This window comes from Phocoena sinus, chromosome 12 (genome assembly GCF_008692025.1).
Source record: "Phocoena sinus isolate mPhoSin1 chromosome 12, mPhoSin1.pri, whole genome shotgun sequence".
In the NCBI taxonomy this organism is placed as follows: Eukaryota; Metazoa; Chordata; class Mammalia; order Artiodactyla; family Phocoenidae; genus Phocoena; species Phocoena sinus.
Window position 1 is genome coordinate 49,423,272 of NC_045774.1, and position 24,603 is coordinate 49,447,874.

The 24,603-nt window shown below is 37.5% G+C and overlaps 2 protein-coding genes across 3 annotated transcripts in view; one reads left to right on the forward strand and one right to left on the reverse strand.

The window, feature by feature from the left end:
• The window catches only part of CDC40 (cell division cycle 40), a 55,333-nt gene extending 41,464 nt beyond the window's left edge, over positions 1-13,869 (reverse strand). The window contains exon 1 of one of the 2 annotated variants that reach the window (XM_032651505.1): positions 13,326-13,408. Coding sequence is in view for 1 of the 2 variants with exons in the window: in XM_032651504.1 (XP_032507395.1) it covers positions 13,632-13,820 (189 nt within the window). In the remaining variant the exon portion in view is untranslated. Of the gene's footprint in view, positions 1-13,325; positions 13,409-13,631 lie in introns of those variants that run through there. The other variant, XM_032651504.1, reaches the window with a different exon arrangement.
• Positions 13,870-14,268: 399 nt separating this feature from the next.
• WASF1 (WASP family member 1) overlaps positions 14,269-24,603 on the forward strand; it is a 79,038-nt gene continuing 68,703 nt past the window's right edge. The window contains exon 1 of the mRNA XM_032651506.1: positions 14,269-14,841. The gene's annotated coding sequence lies outside the window, so the exon portion shown is untranslated. The remainder of the gene's footprint in view (positions 14,842-24,603) is intronic.

A 24,603-nucleotide genomic window follows, 5' to 3' on the forward strand; every position in this document is an offset into this window, starting at 1 on the left:
AACATAGGAGCATCTCAATACATAAGGCAAATGTTAAGAGCCATAAAAAGGGAAACTGACAGTAACACAATCATAATAGGGGACTTTAAACCCCACTTTCACCAATGGACAGATCACCAAAATGAAAATAAATAAGGAAACACAAGCTTTAAGTGACAGACTAGACCGGATGGACTTAATTGATGTTTATAAGACATTCCATCCTAAAAAAACAGAATAGACTTCCTTCTCAAGTGCTCATGGAACATTCTCCAGGATAGATCATATCTTGGGTCACAAATCAAGCCTTGGTAAATTTAAGGAAGTTGAAATCATGTCAAGTATCTTTTCTGACCACAACGCTATGAGACTAGATATCAATTACAGGAAAAAATCTGTAAAAAGTACAAACCTATGGAGGCTAAACAATATGCTACTAAATTACCAAGAGATCACTTAAGAAATCAAAAAGGAAATAAAAAAATACCTAGAAACAAATGACAGTGAAAACACAACGACCCAAAACCTATGGAATGCAGCAAAAGCAGTTTTAAGAGGGAAATTTATAGCAATACAATCCTATCTCAGGAAACAAGAAAAATCTCAAATAAAGAATCTAACCTTACACCTAAAGCAGTTAGAGAAAAAAGAACCAAAAAAACGCCAAAGTTAGCAGAAGGAAAGAAATCATAAAGATCAGACCAGAAATAAAAAGAAACAAAACAAAAGCAAAGATCAATAAAACTAAAAGCTAGTTCTTTGAGAAGATAAACAAAATTGATAAACCATTAGCCAGACTCATGAGAAAAAGGGAGAAGACTCAAATCAACAGAATTAGAAACAAAAAAGGAGAAGTAACAACCGACACTGCAGAAATACAAAGGATCATGAGAGATTACTACAAGCAACTATATGCCAATAAAATGGACAACCTGGAAGACATGGACCATAGAAAAGCACAGCCTTCTGAGACTGAACGAGGAACAAATAGAAAATTTAAACAGACCAATCGAGCACTGAAATTGAAACTGTGATTAAAAATCTTCCAAGAAACAAAAGCCTAGGACCAGATGGCTTTACAAGTAAACACTTAGAGAAGAGCTAACACCTATCCTTCTCAAACTCTCCCAAAATGTAGCAAAGGGAGGAACACTCCCAAACTCAATCTGCGAGGCCACAATCACCCTGATACCAAAACCGAAGATGTCACAAAAAAAGAAAACTACAGGCTAATATCACTGATGAACATAGATGCAAAAATCCTCAACCAAATACTAGCAAACAGAATCCAACAGCAAATTAAAAGGGTCATACACCATGATCAAATGGGGTTTATCCCAGAAATGCAATGATTCTTCAATATACGCAAATCAATCAATATGATACACCATATTAACGAATTGAAGGAAAGAAACCATATGATAATCTTAACAGGTGCAGAAAAAACTTTTGACAAAATTCAACAACCAGTTATGATAAAAACTCCAAAAAGTAGGCATAGAGGGAACCTACCTCAACATAATAAAGGCCATATATGACAAACCCACAGCCAACATCGTTCTCAGTGGTGAAAAACTGAAACCATTTCCTCTAAGATCAGGAATAAGACAAGGTTGCCCACTCTCACCACTATTATTCAACATAGTTTTGGAAGTTTTAGCCAAGGCAATCAGAGAAGAAAATAAATAAAAGGAATCCAAATTGGAAAAGAAGTGAAACTGTCACTTTTTGCAGATGACATGATACTATACATAGAGAATCCTAAAGATGCTACCAGAAAACTACTAGAGCTAATCAATGAATTTGGTAAAGTAGCAGGATACAAAATTAATGCACAGAAATCTCCTGCATTCCTATACACTAACAACACAAAATCTGAAAGAGAACTTAAGGAAACACTCCCATTTACCACTGCAACAAAAAGAATAAAATACCTAGGAATAAACCTACCTAAGGAGACAAAAGACCTGTATGCAGAAAACTATACGACACTGATGAAAGACATTAAAGATGATACAAACAGATGGAGAGATATACCATGTTCTTGGATTGGAAGAATCAACATTGTGAAAACGACTATACTACCCAAAGCAGTCTACAGGTTCAATGCAATCCCTATCAAACTACCAATGGCATTTTTCACAGAACTAGAACAAAAAGTTTCACAGTTTGTATGGAAACACAAAAGTCCCCAAATAGCCAAAGCAATCTTCAGAAAGAAAAACGGAGCTGGAGGAATCAGGCTCCCTGACTTCAGACTATACTACAAAGCTACAGTAATCAAGACAGTATGCTACTGGCACCAAAACAGAAATACATATCAAGGGAACAGGACAGAAAGCCCAGAGATAAACCCACGCACATATGGTTACCTTATCTTTGATAAAGGAGGCAAGACTATACAATGGAGAAAAGACAGCCTCTTCAATAAGTGGTGCTGGGCAAACTGGAGAACTACATGTAAAAGAATTAAATTAGATCACTTCCTAACACCATACACAAAAAATAAAATCAAAATGGATTAAGGATCTAAATGTAAGCCCACTCACTGTAAAACTTAGAGGAAAACATAGGCAGAACACTCTATGACATCAATCACAGCAAGATCCTTTTTGACACACCTCCCAGAGAAATGGAAATAAAAACACAAATAAACAAATGGAACCTAATGAAACTTAAAAGATTTTGCCCAGCAAAGGAAACCATAAATAAGATGAAAAGACAATCTTCAGAACGTGAGGAAATATTTGCAAACAAAGCAACTGACAAAAGATTAATCTCCTAAATATACAAGCAGCTCATGCAGCTAAATATCAAAAAAACAAAGCTTCAATGAACATTGTGGTACATGACTCTATGAATTATGGTTTTCTCAGGGTATATACACTGCAGCACTATTTACAATAGCCAGGACATGGAAGCAACCTAAGTGTCCATCGACAGATGAATGGGTAAAGAAGATGTGGCACATATATACAATGGAATATTACTCTGCCATAAAATGAAACGAAATTGAGTTATTTGTAGTGAGGTGGATGGACCTAGGGTCTGTCATACAGAGTGAAGTAAGTCAGAAAGAGAAAAACAAGTACCGTATGCTAATACATATATATGGAATCTAAAAAAACCAAATGGTTCTGATGGACCTAGGGGCAGGACAGGAATAAAGATGCAGACGTAGAGAATGCAGTTGAGGACACGGGGAGGGGGAAGGGTGAGCTGGGATGAAGTGAGACAGTAGCACTGACATATACACTACCAAATGTAAAATAGATAGCTAGTAGGAAACAGCTGCATAGCACAGAGAGGTCAGCTCAGTGCTCTGTGACCACCTAGAGGGGTGGGATAGGGAGGGTCGGAGCGAGGAACAAGAGGGAGGGGATATGGGGATATAGGTATACATATAGCTGATTCACTTTGTTATATAGCAGAAAGTAACACAACATTGTAAAGCAATTATACTCCAATAAAGATGTTAAAAAAAAAAAAAGCTACAGAAGTTGGCTTTTGTATGCACAAATGTGGCCTTAACCCCCTAGAATTATTCCTATCATGTCACCATCTTTGTTGGCCACTTGCGGATGTAGGATATATCTGTAAACATAATGCAAAGATAATGCAAAGTAACATCGCAAATTTTGCAAAACAGGTAGAAAAGCATGAAGTTGACACTGATGCTGGAGAAGAAGCAATGCCACTGACAAATGAAAATCTCGTAGAGTTAGACCAGGTAATGACCAAAGATAGAAAACTGACAGGAAAAGTAATCCTATAGGCACACGGTTATTGTTCCAAAATTCTGTCACTATTAAAACACCCCCCACCAAAGCAGGTGACTTAGTTTCTCTACTTTACAAAGACAGAGTCCTTTAGGTCTGACTCTCTTAAACTCCTTCCTCTCTTGTTTCAAATTTGTCCACATCTTTATCTTATCTCTTGACTTCAATTTCCAGCCCAAATTTTTATCTGCAGCCTTGACCATACCTAGCCTCTGTATCCACATATCTCACGGCCTACTGAACTTCATTCTATGGATATACCACAGCATCAAACACGTTGGTATGTCCAAAACACAAGATACCATTTCCCCATGACTCCACTGTCACACACGAACAAATTAGGCACTGAGTCTTACTGATTCTACCCCTAAAATATTTCTCTAGCAACCCTCCTCCCACCTTCCCTTCTCCACCATCCTAGTTCAGACTTCATATCTGGCCTGGTCTTTTATAGTATGTCCTTATCTGCTTTAACGTACCCCCATTTTTGCCATATTAGACTAATTGCTGACTTTTTAAAATATCAAGCACTTTCATGCTTCCTGTGTTGTTGGCAATGTTACTTTGCTCCTTATGCATTTCCCTTTGCTATCTGATAATATGTCATCTTCTTCTTTTCCCTGATACCGCCCCTCCTCTTGGCTCAGGAAAAAGGCTTTTTCATCCACAGTCCTAAGAGATGTTACACATAACTCCTAATAGCCCTTGTGATACATTATTTGTTGCACATGACTTTTACTTATATTTTATAGTCTTACTGCCCAGTAGAATGCAGGGCATGAAGCGCATGTTCAATAAACATTTGTTAAATTAAACTGAAGAAAGATATGTCAAATTCCCTGAGAAATTAAAGAGGATGAAGGCTGACCAAAGATCACTGAAATTGGCAATATGTCACAGAAAACCTTTGCCAGAGCAATTTTGGTAGCGGGGTGAAGTATGGAGAGCCAGTTGCAAGGGGCAGAGGTATAACCGAGGATTTAGAAAAAAAAAAGACATCAATATTTTTGCTCTTTCAAGACATCTGGCAGTAAAGAAGAAGAGATGGGGTACCAGATTGAAGGATTTTCAGGGTAAAATTCAGTTTACTTTTTTCCTTTTTAAAGAAAAGGCTAAGCCAAAGATTTAGTCAATCATAAGCTACAGGAAAGGAGCAAGTAGGGAGAAACATACGATAAGAATGAGGGAATGATCAAAAAGGTATGGTCATTCTGGAAGAGGTGAGAGGGGAGATAATCCAGGATACAACCAACTAGCCTCTGAAAAGAGAAGGAGAATCCTCCCTGAGATGAAACAGAGATTACAAAGACAAGAATGGGTGATGGGTGATAGATTTTTGGAGTTGGTGGGAGATGTTGGGAGTAGATGATGATAGATCTGAAGCTAGCGAAGATCACAGATGATCTTTTAATTTTCTTTTAATCTTTTAGTGTTGGGAGTCATCACTGCCACTTAAAATATTCTTTTTCTTTGCTTCTTTGTGGATTAGCTTTAGACTAGAATTTAGGTGGGTGCATCTGCCTGAGAGCCCAAATTATAGTCCTAAACCTTAGCTGAAAGGGAGTTGGGAGGATAGAATCTGGGTTTCCAGCTTCTGAAGGTAGGAGGCAGGGAAGGATGCTGTTTACATTAAGACTATTAAGGAAGGGGGTTCAAATGCTGGGCCACCTATATTACCCTAGAAAGCATACCCCAATCTTCATTGATTAGAGAGAGTATCTACCTAGGGCTCAGTAGCAAAACCAAGTACCACAAAGTTAAACTGCATAAAAACTAAATTAAATGTTTTTCTCTCTTTTATAAGGATAAACTGCTTATAATAAGAGGCTTAGCCGTGTTCATACTTCCCCAATGGCTTTCTTAGAATACAGTTGTTAGAACCACTTTATAATATGGTTTACCAGATCTTTCTGATTAAGGGTATTTTAAATATTCTAAATTTGAATTATTTTGAACAGAGTACCACAAGACATCAAGTTTTAAATGCAAAATACAATTTTAAAAGAACTACTCTTAAAAAGCAATGTGGCAACTAATAAAAATATAACTAGGTCCCCATCTCTGGCCCCTGCTAAAATTATAGAACAAACTGGACAACTCCTCAGAAAATGAAGAGTTATTAATTTTACGTTTAATTAGAAAAACTTGGACAACACCACAACCTTGTTTTAATACCCATGAGGAGTTCAATAACAATTAGGCATGCAATTGAAATTACCAGAGAATTACAAAGGATTTCTATTCAGCTTTAATTATCCATAAAAATTAAAGTGCAGTAAGTAAAGTGTACCCTATGAGTCAAATAAGTTTAAATATGCTACCTTTTGTTGATTCAAAGTAATTTGAAAATAAAATCATATAATATTTACCTTTTAGTCCTTTTCACATTTCTTACTGTTATACAAATAAGAAAATGGATGTGAAAGCACTTTGTAAACTATAAATAAGACATAAATATCAACCATTATTACAAACTATCAATTTATGTTATAGGTTTTTTGCCAAAAAATAGAAATGAACAGACTTTCTATAATGGGAGATTAAGTGGCTGAGGAAAAAATAGAAATTCATATAAAGATATCTTTTGAGTTTGGCCCTTAACAAATACAGAGGAAAAAGACTAATAAAAGACAAAGATGGACATTACATCATGATAAAGGGGTCAATCCAGCAAAAAGGTATAACATTTGTAAATATCTATGCACCCAACACAGGAGCACCTAAATATATAAAGCAAGTATTAACAGACCTAAAGGGAGAAATTGACAGGAATACAAAATAGTAGAGGACTTTAATATTCCACTTACATTAAGGGATAGATCATCCAGAAAGAAAATCAATAATTATACCAGATAGACTTAATAGATAAATACAGAACATTCCATCCAAGAGCAGCAGAGTACACATTCTTTTCAAATGCACATAGAACATTCTCCAGGATAGATCATATGTTACGCCACAAAATAAGTCTCAATACACTTAAGAAGACTGAAATCATATCAAGCATCTTTTCAACCACAATGGTATGAAACTAGAGATCAATTAAAAGAAGAAAACTGGAAAAACCACAAATATGTGGAGATTAAACAATACGCTACTGAACAACCAATGGGTCAATGAAGAAATCAAAATAGAAATTAAAAAGAAAAATACCTTGAAACGAATGAAAATGGAAATACAACATACCAAAATCTATGGGATGCAGCAAAAGAAGTTCTAAGAGGGAAGTTAGAGACATAGGATTACCTCAAGAAACAAGAAAAACCTCAAATAAACAACCTAACTTTACACATAAAGGAACTAGGAAAGAAGAACAAATGAAGCCCAAAGTTGGTAGAAAGAAGGACATAATAAAGATCAGAGTGGAAATAAATGAAATAGAGACTAAAAAGACAACAGAAAGAAAAAGACAAGAGCTGGTTCTTTGAAAAGATAAACAAAATTGATAAACCTTTACCTAGATTCACTAAGAAAAAACAGGATGAAATAAATAAGATCAGAAACGAGAGAGAAGTTACAACTGATACCAAAGTACAAAGGATTATAAGATACTACTATGAACACCTATATGCCAACAAATTGGACAACCTAGAAGAAATGGATAAATTCCTAGAAACATACAATCTTTGAGACTGAATCATGAAGAAATGGAAATCTGAACTGACCAATTACTAGTAAGGAGACTGAATCAGTAATCAAAAAACTCCCAAAGAATAAAACTCCAGGACCAGAAGGCTTCAATATTCTACCAAATATTGAAACGTTTCACACCTATCCTTCTCAAACTCTTCCAAAAAATTGAAGAAGAGTGAATGCTCCCAAATTCATTTTATGAGACCAGCATTACCCTGATACCAAAACCAGACAAGGATACCACAAAAAAGGGAAATTACAGGCCGATATTCCTGAAGAACTTAAATGCAAACATCCTCAAAATGTCAGCAAACCAAATTCAACAATACAATAAAAGGATCATACACCACGATCAAGTAGGATTTATTCCAGGGATGCAAAGATGGTTCAACATCTACAAATTAATCAACGTGATACAGCACATTAACAAAGAATAAACATCATCGCAATAGACACAGAAAAGGCATCTGACAGAATTCAATACCCATTCCTTATAAAAAGTCTCAACAAAGCAGGTATAGACAGAATGTACCTCGACATAATAAATGCCATATATGACAAACCCACAGCTAACATCATACTCAATGGCAAAAAGATGAAAAATTTTCCTTTAAGATCAGGAACAAGACAAGATGCCCACTTTCACCACTTTTATTAAACATAGTATTGTTAAGTCCTAGTCAGAGCAATTTAAGCAGGAAAAAGAAATAAAAAGCATCCAAACTGGAAAAGAAGTAAAACTGTCACTACTGGCAGATGACATCATTTATATAGAGAAAACTCTAAAGACTCCACCAAACAACTATTAGAACTAATAAATGAATTCAGTAAAGTTGCAGGGTACAAAATCAATATACAAAAGTCTGTTGCTTTATATGTTAACAACGAACCACTAGAAAGAGAAATTAAGAAAACAATCCAATTTACAATAGCATGAAAAACAATAAAACATCTGGGAACAAATTTAAACAAGGAGGTGAAAGATACATGCACTGAAAACTATAAGATATTCATGAAAAAAATTGAAAAGATACAAAAAATGGAAAGATATTCTATGCTCATTTCTTCTATACTGTTATGTATATTTAAGACTATACTTGAAAAAAGAATTATTACTATGGCTGTACCTCATAAGTTCTGATAAGCATTGTTTTCTTATTGTTTAGTTCAAAATATTTTCTAGTTTTTAAAAATTTGGCCCATGGTTTACTGAGTACAATTTATAATTTTCAAATGTGGGAATTTTATAGTTTATCTTTTTGTGACTGATTAGCTTAGATGCACCGTGGTCAGAGAATGTGATTATATGACTTAAAATGTATTGAGATTTATTTTATGGACTAGTACAGGGGTTGGCAAACTACAATTATTGGGCCATGTCCAGCCCACAGTCTGCTTTTGTACCAACAAGCTAAGTAAATGTAAGATATTTACATTTTAAAGGGTTGTTTAAAAAAAGAAAGAAAGAGGGAAAGACAGACATTAAGATGTGACAAAGACTGTATGTGGCCTGCACAGCCCCAAATATTTACTATCTGGCCCTTTACCAATCCCTGGCCTAGTATATGGTCAGTTTTTTAAAAATGTTTTATTACTGCTTGAAAACAGTTTTCTGCATTGAGTGCCATGTCCTTTATACCCTTCAGATACAGTTTGCTAATTTCGTTGTTTGAATTTTCTGTGTCATCATTGATATTGTTTTGCTTATTCTATCAATTATTGAAAGAGGTATATTAAAATCTTCTGCTGTAATTGTAGATTTGTCAGTTTCTCTCATAGTTATAAAAACTTTTGCTTAAATATTTTGCGCTTACATTATTAGGTGCATATAAATTTAAAATTGTTATGTACCTCTTTGTGAACTGAACCTTGTATCATTATGAAGTGATCCTTTTTCTGTTTTAAAGTCTATTTTATTGACCCTAATACAACCAATGCCATTTTCTTCTTCTTGGAATTTGCCTGATATATTCTTTTCCCCTCTTTTTATTTTTGGTCTTTCTGGAGATCTTAGCAATCATGGCAAGGCAAGAAAAAAAAAGAAAAGAAAAAAGGACTGAAAGTAAGAAAAAAATACTGTCATGTTTGCAGCTGATACCATTATTTAAGTAGTAAGATCAGTCTAAAAATTAAATAATGGAAAAAATAACACAATTTATTATTATAATAGCATAAAACTAAGATGCACCTAGAAATATCTGCAACAAAACTGTTCAAGATACTGATAGAGAAAATTATAAACTTCAAAGAAATTAAAAACCTAAAGAAGACCTAAATGAATGAACAGATATAACACTGTCTTCAAATTGATCTAGGAGTCAACCCAACTCCAAACAAAATCCCACCTGGGTGTTAGCAAAATTTACATGTTAATTCTAAACCGTAAACAGAGTTACAGGGGACAAGAACAGCCAAGACATTCTTGAATAACAACAAAAAAGGATGGAGGTGGGGTGGGGGTGGGGAAGGTAGAACAGCCCTACCAAAGATCGAGCTATATTATTAAAAATGTTCACACCATACACAAAACTTAATTCCATGTGGAGTCATGACTTAAATGGAAAAAGCAAAAATACAGTGCTTTCAAAAGACAAAATGGGAGGATATTTTTATGACTTTGGGAAAAGGAAGAATTTCTCCAACAAGGAAAAGGAACCACAATCCATAATAAGCCACAAATTTGCAACACATAATTGACGAAGGGATAGTATCCAGAATATATAAGGATCTCCTACAGATCAAAAGGAAAAAGACAACCCAACAGTAACTTCAAAAAATAAAATCAAATCACCTATAAGGTACGTGAAATCTCATTAGTGTTCAGTGATATGGATTAAAAACATTACATAAGTTCATACTTTGCCAGAATGCTTGCTATTAGTCACAATACAATTTGACAAATACAGATGAACTTATTTGTATGCTTCACATCTCCTCCCCTGGACATTTTTCTGTCATTAAATTTACTGGGTATAAGCTTTTTTAAAAGCATATTAACAAACTAGCGATGATCAATATCCTTTACTCTCTCATCATAGAAACCAGATCACTGTGGGGTTTAGCCCCAGCTCTGCTTCTAATGGACCTCTGATACCTATTCAGTCCTTCCTCCTGGATTATCTTACTTATAACTTGAAGTGATTGAACTGAGTTTTAGAGACTTCCTCTCACTCCCACCCAATCAATGTACCTTGAATCTCAACATACATGCTTTTTCAAGACTTTGGTTTTCACTTACTCTTTCATTCATTTTCTCACCTAATGTATTTCTCTTAATCTTGTGTACTAGGCATTGAAGACATGAAAACAAATATACACAACAATCTCTGGTCGCCAGGGTCTGGTCCAGGGGAAAGAAAAAAATTAACAAATCACAGCAATGTGGCAAGTGCTATAACTGAGATGTGGAAAGGGAGCTAAGGTAGACAGAGGAAATATGTGCACTGAGACTGAAGGACGGGGGTGGGATGAGGGGAGGCACGAGGCAAGGGATCTCCATGCAGAGAGACTAGCGTGGGCAAAAACTTGAGAGAAAAAAAGAAAACAGGCTTTGGGTGCTTTGTAGAGAGTTCAGCATGGGAGAATGGCAGGTCTCATAAGGAACTCAAAAATTACCCAGCAGGCAACAGGATGTCTTGGGGCAAGGAAGTGATATGGTAACACTGGAATTTAGAAAGACCACTCTGAGTGCATTGTGAAGGGAAAAGTGGGTATGGAACTGGGAGACAAGAATGGAGGAAGTAGAAAGACCAGTTAGAAGGTTATTATAATTGTCTTGAAGAAAAATTATAAGAATCTGAACAGTGGCAGGAGGAAAGAGAGGAAAGAGAGATTTGATAAACATCATTGGTACTATTGGGTAATGGGTCCTGGTAATGAACAGGATCCATTACCCAATAGCAGGGGTTCAGAAAGAAAGAAGAGTCAAGAATGACTCCTGAGAGAAGTAAGGAAGATATGAAGTAAGGCTGTGTCAGTAAAAATGGAAAGGGAGGAGTCGATTTGAGAGAAATTAATGAAGCAGAAATGTTAGAACCAGCTGAATGACTAGCTTCAGGGGCTGAGGAAGAAGGAAGAGAAAAGGAAGACCCCTCTGTTCTTGGCTTGGACTAATGGGTGGGTTGTGGGGTCATTAATCCAAATGGGAAAAACAGGTGAAGCAGATCCCGAGGGAAAGAAAATGTCAATTTTTTAGCACATTGGATTGGAGGTGCCTGAGAGCTATCCTGGGAGAGACGGCAATAGTTCTGAAGCTAGCAAGGAGTTTAGAATTGGATAAGGATAGTGTGCCTGGCACATGCTTTATGACAAATCTTGAACTCCATGAGATAGTTACTAGTGTTATCCCTACTTCACAGATGAGAAAAAACTTAGACACAGAGCACCTAATTTATCCAAGGTCACCATCTGGGTAACTGCTGGAGGTAGGATTTGAATGCTGGCGGTCTTGATTCCAGAGCCTGTGCCAACCACTTCACAGTGTTCACCTGTAAGTCATCAGGAGCACTGCAGGTTGAAGGCCTGGAGAGTATGAGGGGTACACAGGGGGACTAAGGACAGAGTCTCAGGAAACACTAATATTGAAAGGGAGGGCAGAAGAACAGGGGATCAGAAGACTGCGGATGGCCCCATGGAAGCCAAAAAGAGAGAAAGTTTCAAAAAAGAACAATTTAATAGTGTCACTTGATGCAAATATTCAACTCAGATGACAGAACTTGACAACTGGAAGGCCAGTGACATTACTCAGGGAGAGTAAGTTTCCCAAGAGGCTAGGGCAAGGCTGCATTGAGTTGAGGAGAAAATGAGATAAAGTGAGAGAGCTCCAAAAAGTTGAGCTGTGAAAAGAATGAAGACTCAGGAGGCTGCTAGAGGAGGGGTGTAAGTTTGGGGAGTTTGTTTTGTTACAAAAGTAGGAGGATCCTAAGCATTCTTTCATACTCGATTTTCATTAGTAAAAAGTAAAATCCATGAATAGCTCACTAAAAGCCTGTAAAAGACTCAGGTATATCACTATCACTAGACTGGGAAACATCTTAAATACAAAGGAGTTTTTGCACACTGCCTCCCGTCACCACATCTTCAGCTCCTGATCACCCCCATTGGGCTCTACTGGGCCTCTACTACCAACTGGTGGATGCTCTTCTCCAGCTCTAGACACACAGACCTTTCCTCAGTTCTTCAAACACACTAAGCTCTTTGCCATCTCAAGGCTTGCTGTCTCCTTTTGCTGGGAAACTCTTGCCTTATCGTGCACTTGGCTGGCTTTTTCCTGTTCCTCAAAGCTGCTTTTGCAAGAGGACTTCCCTGACCAATCTACAGAAGTCATTCTCCTAGCTTATTCTTCATCACTGAACTCTATTTCACGGAATTCTTTTTCCTTTACAGTACTCAATCCAATCTGTAACCACTTTATTTGCTCATATTTTATTGGCTGCCTCTTCCACTAAAATGTACACAATCATGATGTCAAAGATGTCTGGCTTGTTTGCCTCTGTGTCTTCAGCCCTTAGAACAGTTCCTGGCAAGTAACATGTGTTCAATAAATATTTGTTAAAGGAACTATATAACTCAATTTCTCCCTCTATCACTTTCCTCAATTGGGATCATGCACACTGTTTCTTAAATCTAAGGCCTTTTCTCACTGTCTTGACTTATATATGCACTTTTATTAGATACCAGGATCTCTGCTGCAAGCTTTATTTTTATCATTTCATTTAATCGTCACAATAGTCCTCTCATATAGATAGGTCCTTTTAAAATTATATCTCCATTGTACAGGTGAGGAAACTGAGGACGTTGTACAACTTGCCCAAGTTCAAACAAGTGGTGGAGCCGGGTTCAGAATTTAGTTCTGACGTCAAAAACAAAACAAAGCCAGGCCACAGCTCACTTCAAGTGTGGGCACATACTCTAGTTTGGGAAGTCCTTATTTACCTTTGTTTATGTTGTTACACCTACTCCATCCAGGCCACATCCTAATCCATAAATTCAAATTTCACCCCCTCTTCCCGCTTGCTTTCTGAAGGTGGGAGGCGAGAGCAGGGAGTGCAGGGCTGTCCTGAACTTCCAGTTCCCAGCTTCTCCCAAGGAGGATGCATGTAGGGAGAAGAAGAGATCCAAGCGTTAGCCACTTACCTTTCAGGACTGAGGACGAGGTGACCCGGGGCCTAACAAGTTACTGTCGGATTCTGGAGCAGAAACCGACAATTCCAGCCCCGCAATAGTGGCCAAAACGCTTACCTTAACTGCCACCTCCGGAGCGGAGTCCACCGCCACTGCCAGAGAGGACTTATCTGAAGACGATTTAGTCAAGTGCATAAGGGAGTCCGCGGCTGGCAGCGAACACCGTCCACCCTCACTGTCCGAGTCCGATTCGGACCCTGAACCCGAACCATACGAAGCAGCCAGAGATTCGATCGCAGCCGACATGACGGCAACAGACACTCTGCGGAGACCAGGCCCTAGCGGAAGAAGGAGTAGCTTCAGGTCCTGACAGATTGCCATGACACACATTATTTAGCTCCTTTCCTATGAAATCGTTTATATTTTAAAACAATCATTACAATATATTAATTAGTATTAGAATAAGAACAACAGGACTTGGCATTTTGAAACATTTACTTAGGGAAATAGAATTATAATAGCTTATAACGTTCGGGACCTTTGCGGCTAGATTAAAGACTACGAGTTCCGAAATACCTTGAGGCCTCGAAGTGCTACGCTTCCGGCGTGCCGCGCGGCGGGAAGAGGGAGAGGCACGATGGGAACTGTAGTTTAGATAAAGGGGGCGGGGCGGGGTGGGCAGGCCCCTCTTTGACCCCGCCCCTGAATGGTAGGTTCATTCAATTGGCTATCATCTTTCCTCATTCCCTGGCCAAGCACTGTTCTCTCCGTCCCCCTCCCCCAAACTGAGGATTGGGCAATACCATAAAGCCTCAGGAAAGGGGGGGGAAGAGAGATATTCATTTCCCCCACTGATGGGTGAGTGGGTGGGGGCTGAGTTTCCCACCACAGATGCACCTGGGCACTGGGAGCTGAAGAGGAAAGTGAGAATCATAAGTGGGAAGACCTTGACTGGCGGGGAATAGCTCCTTTTGGGAAAGATGGGGGATTAGGTGGCCAGAGTCCTGCGGTTCCCCCTGCTTCAGGCGCGGGTCTTCGAGCCCGGTTGTGGAGAGTCGCGCGCTGGGAGGGGGCAGCTGGGGGGCGGCGGCGGCGGCTCGCGGTGTTGTTCGCTCGCGCGTCGAGCACACGGTGGGTCCGGTGACCGGCGGTCGTCGCAGGCGGCGTTCCTTGTGGCCCGGTGCCTCGGCCGCTGCCCACAGCGGGTTCCACCGGGGAGCCTGACAATCCTGGAGGCTCTAGGTGGAGTCCCTGGAGCTGAGAGGGACCGGCGGCCACCGCCGAAGCATGAAGAAGGGGTAAGGCTAGAGCCCCTCAAGATTCCTCGGTGAGCGCGAGTCTCTTAGGAATTGTTGTTTTTGGGGGGACAGGGTGCCAGGAGAGGAACTCTTCCTCACTGGCCAGAACGGAGAGAGGTGTGCGTGGAGCACTAACCCAGCAAAGGTTGCGAGGATGGGCGCGCCTACCCCGCGACGGCCCCCACCCCCATTCGCGGGTTTCCAGAGCTTCGGCAGCCAGACCGCCGGCCCGGCTGGGTACCCAGGGACACGGCGGCCGGCGGGCGCACCTGGGGCTCGGTTGCGGGGACCGCCCCGAGGCTGCTCTAGGCGGGGAGACTGCGGGTCTTACTTAGGTGCCACCGCCTGAGAGCCCCTGCCCCCGCGGCCTGCCCCTGTGCCTCCTCGCTCTGGGGGAGGCTGCGGCACCCGGGGCCGGAGAAGCCCCGCTCGAGATAACGTGCCCGAGGCTCTGTAAAGCCAGTTGGTGCGTTTGCATTTTTGCGCCGCGCGTCTGTGTCTAAAGAGACAACGGTAAAACGAGTGCGGGGATCTCTTTCTTCGCTAGAAGAGGAGGCCAAGCGCGGTTCTAGCCTCCGATGCCTGCTATGGGGAGGGGGGTGCCTTGAGCAGAGTTAGGGAGCTGCTCACCCAGCTCCGATGTCAGCAGGACTCGCCCATTGTGCCACCCGGATAATTATTCAACTCTGCAGCATCCATTGCACCTTTCCCATTTTTCTTTTCCCCTTGCTGTAGCATGCCCCCTAGCTTCGGTACTCTGACGCCTTCTCTTGCACTTGCGGATGATGAACTGGAATAATGGTGAAAAGAAAGCACATCTGACATGAACATTCATAACCTGTCCTATAGCCGATTAATTAACTAATCCCCAGATAGACTAGATACTTGAATACGACTCAGTCTAATTCTGTCCTTTTCTATGTAAAGTGTGCCTAGGATTATATATAGGTTTTTTTGTTTTGTTTTTTTGTTGTTGGGGTTAGATCCACGTATTAGCTAAGTCTTATTCCTGTCCGGTAATTGATGTAATTGATTTATTGGTTATTCAACCCATCTAATGTTTTAAATTTAATTTGTATAGGAGATAACTTTCATTTTCCTAATTGTTGGTAGCACTGTATCATAATTACAGATTCAGTCTCAGTCTTTGAACTCTCAGGAACAGTTTTTTCCCTTATGCTCTAAGTTTCTGTTAGGAAAAGTGTATTTTTTAATGTCCAATATTTGATATAAAATTTCTCAAGTTTTGAATAAGGGAAGTTATGTATTTGTTTTTCAGTAGCGGAGTATTTGATTGCCAGTTCTAGCCTTCGGTTGAAAGAAAGGAAGCATTTAATATTTAAGATGGGGTTTTAACTGCCATAACATTTCCTAAATTTATCTAAATTTTACTTTTTATTCAGTTCTTTTCTTTGCAATATGTATTTAATTACTTGTTATAGAATTTCTTCTCATTTTTCCAACTTCTGTCTACAAGGATGGGTAGGCTACAATTTTGCACGATCTACCTGAAAAATGAAATATTTTTTGAACATGGAAGAAACAACTGTTGGTTATTTATTATGTTAAAAACTGTTTACATCCCACTATTTAAAAATAAACGATTCACGACCAAAAATAAGTGTTTTATTTTTCTTTTTGTGATCCTCCCTCTCCAGCTTTTCTTGTTTAAGATTGTTGCCATAACCCTCTTGGTAAAACGGAATTGCACATAGACATTGCAGAGGCAGTTGTTTTAAGATACAGTAATTGTTTTATGGCACTTGGAAGTGGCGCACATATAATATAACTTGATGGTGTAGCATCAGTTGCTTGTTAGGAAATGACCTTGCAGTTTACAAAATGGACACCTTGTCTTGGTTTCTTTATATGTAAATGGAATAAACCCATTTATGCCACTAAGTAGTATGCATAAATTAAGTAAATATGTTTTCATGACGCTTTCAAAGAAAATTTAAATATTTTAGCTAATGAACGATGAAAATATTTCAGTGTAAAATACAGTGAAAAATGTCATTAGGATTTTCTGTGGCATGTTAGAATGGATGATTTACATTGAATTTTGCTTTGGAGACATATGGCTGTAAATTGAAGAATGTTTCTCATCTATCAAGTTTTTAATAATTGAAAATTTAATAGGTATTATAGTTAATACATATATGTAGTTGTAAATATAGGTATAGTTAATATTCATGAAAAAGTTATATGACTTGGTAGTAAACAAGTAGAATATTGAATTAAAGTTGTGAAAAAGAAAATCTCCAGAAAACATTAAGGCCTTTTTCATTGAAAAATTTTCAGATGACACAATTCAAAATACATTTTGAATTTGTAATACATTGATTTTTGTAGTGTAATATAATACTTTGACTTTGTAATACATTGAAAATACGTTGATAATTTGTGAGGTGTGATATGGAGCTACTTTGTTTATTATTCAGGTTTGTAAATAACCATTTATATATTCAGAGACGGTGTATAAATATAATACTATATTTAATTATACATTTTGCTTTATTGTCAGAATAATTTAAGGTATTTCCAAGTGCTTGATTTTCATTATCACAGTAGCTAGTAGCTTTTGATTTTATTATTGCGGGATTAACTGTTAATTTTCATCAAAAACTATTAAAATATATTATTATTACTTTTACCAAAACAGTGCTTTTAGTTACTTTGTGGGGAAACTTCATATAAATAAGACTATTCAAATGTCTTTAAAGTTACTATTGTATAGTTTCTATTTTTGAGAATTAATTTGATGACATTTTTAATGTTTTCTTAAATGACCAACTAAAATTCAGCTGTCATTATTACTTGGATAAGTACAGTTTACTCAAGGTTTTTCAAAGCTTCTTGAGGACAGGAACTGACCCAGTGCTTATTGTCATAAATCTGAAATTGCTAGCATAGTGTTTAGCAAATAGTATAGGTTTAATTTTTTATTGGACAAATAAAATGAATGAATGAAGACTATCCATTGATTTAATGTACCATATAGACATTTTTTAAAAGATCTATCAAATAAATTTTTAATTTATAAAGCTTATAGCTTTATCTCAAGAGAAAAGGAAAAAAAATATTTGGAAGTTCTTTGAACTTCATTTACCTGTTCAGGCATAATTCCTTTAGCCACACATTTTTTGAACTAGCACTAAATACTGTATAATGCATACATTGTCAACCTTTCATTTATGAAATGATAATAATTTTCTTCTTATTTCTTACAGGTCACTTCATGAAAATGTACATTAAAGGTTTTTTTTCCTAAATTAGATGAGTATAGATATATGTTTGATTCTTTTTGACTTATTTCATTTTTCCAGTAAAATATTAATAAAAAAATGTATGTAGAGTATATCCTGTGCTAAATGTGCCTGAGTACCTAATTTTAAGAATAAGTGACCTCTAGGGTGGAGCTTTTTATAAAATGAAGAATCTTGTGTTTTTAGTTTATCACATTCAGTTTATAATTTTGAATCTTTGTGTAGTGGTAGTTCCTAACTTACAATAGGATTAATTATATTTTAAAACTTGTAAAATGGTTTAGAACTTGGAACTTATGTTCTCAGAAACAATATGCTTGGTTAGATTTGCAGACAACTCACCAAATTTAACCTATAATATACTTGAATTTTAAGAGTAGACTAATACTATTAGAGAGTTGTAAAATTGTATTATTAGTTAATATAAATACTATATTGAAAATACCTATTACATTGAAAATACCTATAGGTATAATACCTATACCTGTATTGAAAATAATGTGTACAATAATCTTTCTGTGGGAAAATCAATTCAGAATCTACCTTGAAATGCTAGGAATACATTTCTCTTGTGCTAGACATAACAACGTTATTAGGAACTTGTCCTCTGACACCCACTGGACATGAAGAGGAAGCTTTTCCTCAGTTCAGTGAGTGGTGCAACCTTACATCATCTGGGGCAAGAGGTCAGAGAATGAGAAATTGGAAGGAGCTAAGATCTGTTTTGTAACGTTGGACAAGTCATTTTACCTCTTAAGGTCTTTGGTTTTCTCATTTATAAATTGAGAATGTTGAAGTAGATGATCTCTGAGGTTCCTTTTGGTTACAAATAAAATTCAAAGGCGTTTCGAAGCTAAGTGTAACCCTTTTTTCTGAGAGTTCATTTTCCCTTTCTAATGTGACTGCTTATATACTTCCTGTCAGAAAATTTCTCCTTTCTGGATCTACCTCTGGAAAGATTATAGTCTTACTCTTTTTCTCACATGCCTATTCGTGGGAGCAAGACTTTTTAGGTTTTTAAAGGAATTTTTGTTGTTGTTACGGTTGCTGTTTTGTTTGCTTTTGTTTTTATTCTTTTTTTAAACTCCCAGCACCACCAAGAAACAGAATTAAGATATCTCCAGAGAAATTGTTTTAGAAGGCAAAAATATTGTAACTAAAGTTGTGGAGTGGGTGTATGAAGGTAAAGAGTTGGAATATGACCTGAGAATAGGGTTGTCAGATAATGTACGGGGTATCCTGTATTTTTATTTGCTAAATCTGGCAGCCTTGCCTTGGGTGCTGTGGATCTTTGGGCCGGGCAAGAGTACGGTGATGGGGTGGTTGGAGGCAGAGGGAGACAGGGAGAAAGTCCTCCTTGAGGACAGGGCAGTTTTGTTGTTGTTGTTTTGGTTGTTTTGTTTTGCCCTCATTCATTTTTGTGTTTCTAGTACTTGTTCTTTAAGTTAAATGGATGTTTGAGCTGATATAATTACGACGGAAGAGCAGGTAAATAATTCTCTTAGGAAGGTGGTAAGATCAAGATGCTGTGAGAAAAGGGGTTATGAAACACAGCTGTGTTTGTCATATACACTGGAGTATTTTGTAGGTTTTTAATTAACTTCTTATTTGGAGGTTAATAATATTCAAGAATAACAGGTAACAGGGTAACGTGGTCTCCTAAGAGGAAAAGAAGTACCATTGCATGCTTGCTCTGCGTGCCAGCTACTGTATAGGTACTGTTATATTTATTGTCTTACTTATTTGATATCATAGTCTTATGAGGATTTTATGGAAGAAGGGGGTTAACTGAATTAAACAAGTTCATCCTGCTCAGCAGAAGCACAGGTTCTCTGGGCACCACTCTCTTCCCTTTACTGCTGAAGCAGCCATTTTAATAACTTGGTAATAGTAATTCTGCCTGCCTGCTACCTCTCCTTCATCTGCATTTGCATAATCTCGTGGTGATTGTCCCGTGCTAAACCAATTATTCATTCAGCACATAATTTTTGAGGGCCAACTAGGTGCTAGATAGATACAGAAAAGAGAGTAAAATAGAGGTCTTGATTCTCTTAAGCAGCACGGTAAGAGACTGATACTAGAGAAAGGCACCCATTTATCATTAGAAATAGTGATGAGCGCTCTAAAGGACAAGAACAGGTAACCTAGTTTACCTTGGAAATCAGGGACAGCTTCTTTGAGGAAAGATTGGTGGACATTACCTATGTGAAAAAAGAATAGAAGGTAAAGAATGCGTGGAAAACAATTTTTGAGATGGGAAAGAGCTTGGCAGGTTCAATGGACTAAAGAAAGGCCAGAGTAGATGAAGCTGAGCTGTGTAGTGGGCAGGAGGGCTTTTGGAGGTAAACGGGAGGCAGACCAGGCAAGGTGCATTAGCTCTGGCTCAGTGAGAGGTATGGATTTCTACTTTAAGTGTATTGGGGAAGGCCATGAGGAAGTTTAACCAGGTTAATCCTGAATCAGGTCTGTCCTTTAAAAAGATCGCTCTGGCTTAGAGGGGGCCAGGGAGGCCAATCACAATTCTGCCCATTTCTGTAGTTTATTGGTCCAGTTCTAGACGCCCGCACTGAGCCAGGCTACTCAATTTTTCCTGGGTCCTAAGTGCCCAGAGGGTGGAATAATTTGTTTTCTCTCCAGTGGCTGAAGCTATAAAGCACAAAACTTTAAACAGAATGAATAAACAGAAAAAAAAAAAAAAAACCACAAAACTGAGAAACTGTTAATGGCCTTGTTTCTTGCCCTGTGAAGTAGATAAGCAGGGGCATCTTGAAGAAAGAACAAGAAGAGAAGCAGATACAGAGTCTTGGCTGTGTTCAAGTGTCTTTGTCCATGGTCCTGAGATTGGGTTGCAAGAGGCACCCTAGTATCTTTGTTATAAGTTGTCCTTTGTTACACAAACTAGTTGGAATGATATTTTTGGTGCTTGGCAACCAACTAATTGAGTCCTAGATTAAGTAATTTGTACAAGGTCACAACGCTAATAAAAATGGTAGAGGTGGAACTTGAATAGAGATTTCAAAGTCCCATTTTTTCCTATAACCATATGCTGCCAAGCCACCACTCCTTAAATTAATGATTCTAAAGTGATTCTAAGGAGGTGGGTGTCGGGTGTGATGACACCTGTTGGATGATGATGGCAACAGTGCTTTATTTGGGGTATGTTTTGCAATGGTAAAACTTCCTGGCATTCTTTTCCATTGAGTAACAGTTACTCAGGTCTACTCTAAAAAGTTAGCCTTTCTATAATGACTAACTCATTTGAAAAGAAAAAGAGAAAGAAAAAGCTTGTGTGTCGGGGAATGGATTAATTCATTTGATTCCTCTACTGAAAAACGTGAAGTCTGTTATGTTTTCATGTTATGCTACAAAAGTAAGCTTTTTTGTTTTCCATTCTTTGATAAGACATATGTTGTCTTATATCTGGGTTTTGTTTGTTTGTTTTTTGGTAAATTTTTGTAACATAAATGTGCTCGATATAAAGCCAGAGAATTGTGGAAAGGTTAAGCAAAATGGGAGGAATATGAGAAGCATTTTATATTTTAGTTGGAGAAGAGAACTAGCACTCATTTATATTGAAAACCAAAATAAAAGCTTTGTGTGATACACCATAATACATGGCTAGAAATTTATCAATTTTGTTGATATTTTCAAAGGACCCTTTTTTGTTTCATTGGTTTTCTCTGTTGATTTTCCATTTTCAATTTCATTGATTTCTGCTCTGTTTTTTTAAAAATTCTTCTGATTACTTTAGGCTTATACTGCTCTTCTTTCTCTAGTTTCCTAGGGTGGAAGCTGAGATTGATTTTAGATCTTTCTTCTTTCCTAATATATGCAGTCAGTGCTATAAATTTCCCTTTAAGCTTTTGATAGATCTCACACATTTTGATGAGTGGTATTTTAATTTTCACTTACTTCACAATATTCAAAAATTTATCTGAGACTTCTTTGACCCATATGTTATTTAGAAGTGTGTTATTTAATCTTCAAATATTTGGGGATTTTCCAGCTACCTTTCTGGTATTACTTTCTAGTTTAATTCCATTGTGGTCTGAGTGTATACGTTGTATGATGTCTGTTCTTTTGGGAGGAGGGTGTTTTACAGCCCAGAATATGGTCTATCTTGGTGAATGGTCTGTGTGAGCCTGAGAAGAATGTGTGTTCTTTGTTGTTGGGTGAAGTACTATATAAATGTCAATTAGATCCAGTTGACTGATGATTCTGTTCAGTTCAACCCTATCCTTATTAATTTTCTGCCTGTTGGATCTGTCAGTTACTGATAGAGAGGTGTTCAAGTCTGTAATAGTGAATCCATCTATATTTCTCCTTGCAGTTCTGTCAGATTTTGCTTCACATATTTTGGTGCTCTGTTGTTAGGTATATACATTGAGGATGTTATGTCTTCTTGGAGAATTTATACCCCCATCATTATGTAAAGCCCTTCTTTATCCCTGGGATATTCCTCTGCTCAAAAGTGTCTGCATTCTCTGAAATTGTGTCTTTGTATTTAAAGTGGGTTTCTTGTAGACAGCATATAGTTGGGTCTTTTTTTTTTCTAGTGCACTCAGATGTTCTGTCTTTTAATTGCTGTATTTGAACCATTCACATTTAAAATGGTTATTGATACAGTTGGATAACTATCTACCATATTTGTAACTATTTTGTATTCATTACATTTGTTCTTTTTTTTTAATACTTTTATCTTTTTCAGCCTTCTTTGGCTTTAATTAAGCATTTTATATGGTTTCATTTTTCTCTCCTTTCCTTGCATATCAATTATATTTCTTTTTAAAATGTTTTTAGTGCCCTAGAGTTTGCAATGTACATTTACAACTGATCTAAGTCCACTTTCACATAACATTATGCTGCTTCACAAGTAGCACAGGTATCTTATAACAGAATATATCAGGGACTTCCCTGGCGGTCTAGTGGTTAAGACTCCACGCTTCCACTGCAGGGGCCACGAGTCTGATCCCTCGTCGGGGAACTAAGATCCCGCATGCCTTGCTGCATGGCCAAAAAAAAAAAAGTAAAAACAAACCCCAGAATATTCCCAATTCCTCCATCCATTCCTTATATCATTGCTGCCATTCATTTAATTTATGCATATACTATAATTACCCAATACTTTGTGGCTATTATTACTTTGAACAAAACAGTTGTCTATTAAAATCAAAGAGAAATTAAAAATATTTTATTTTACATTTATTTATTCATTCTCTGTTGCTCTTCCTTTCTTCATGTAGATCCAAGTTTCTGATCTATATTGTTTTCCTTCTCTCTGAACTTCTTTTGTCTTTCCTTTCAAGGCATGTCTACTGGTGACAGATTCCCTCAGTTTCCACTTGTCCAAAAAAGTCATTACTTCTTCACTTTGAAGGGTAATTTCTCTAGGTTGGTGCTTTTCCTTTCAACACTTTAAATATTTCACTCCACTCTCTTGTTCATGGTTACTGACAAGATGTCAGTGTAATTCTTATCATTGTTTCTCTATTCGTAAAGTGTTTTTTCCTCTGGCTTTTTCAGTATTTTCTCTTTGTCTTTTAGTTTTCTGCAGTTTGAATATTATATGTCTAGGTGTAGAGTTTTTGGTTTTTCATTCTTGGTGTAGTCTAAGCTTCATGGATTTATGGTTTGGCTCCTATCATTAATTTTGGAATATTCTCAGGCATTATTACTTCAAGTATTTATTCTACTCTTTTCTCTCTTCTCTTTCTGGTATTTCCATTATACATATGTTACACCTTCTTTAATTGTCCCACAGTTCTGGGATATTCTGTTCTGTTTTCTCATTCTCTTCTCTCTTTGCATTTTAGTTTGGGAAGTTTCTGTTGATACTTCTTCAAGTGCACTGATTCTTTTCTCATTTGTGTCCAGTTTACTGATGATCCTATCAAAGGCATTCTTCATTTCTGTTGCAGTATTTTTTATTTCTAATATTTCTTGGCTCTTAGAATTTCCATCTCTCTGCTTACATTATCCATCTGCTTTTGCATGTTGTCCACTTTTTCCATTAGAGCCCTTAGTAATCATAGTGATTTTAAATTCCCAGTCTGATATCATAAAACCTCTGCTATATCTGAGTGTGGTTCTAATGCTTGCCTTGACTCTTCTGACTATGCTTTTTCTTTCCTTTTAGCATGACTTTTAATTTTTTTTTTGTTTTGTATTTATCTGACTGGGAATTAGGCTGTGGTTACTGTTTGCTGTAGCAGTAGGTGTCAGAGGTTTCAATTTCCTTTAGTGTCCTTGTTTTTGTTTCCCTTGTTGTCTTTGGATTTCCCTAGAAACACCTTCTTAAATAGAGTTAGAGTGTTACATTTTTTTTTTCAGCCATAATCCTGTTATTGTATAGGAGCCCTATTCATGTGGTGGTAAGGTGTAGGGGATGGAAGGTGGTCTATAACCCTATGATAAGATATCAGTCTTTTGCAGGGTCTGTGCCCCTGAGTCTTCACAAATGCTTCTCAGCTTCCGCTCTCCTTTCTGTAGGTATGTCAGTAAGGCTAGAGTGGGCAGGAATTGGGT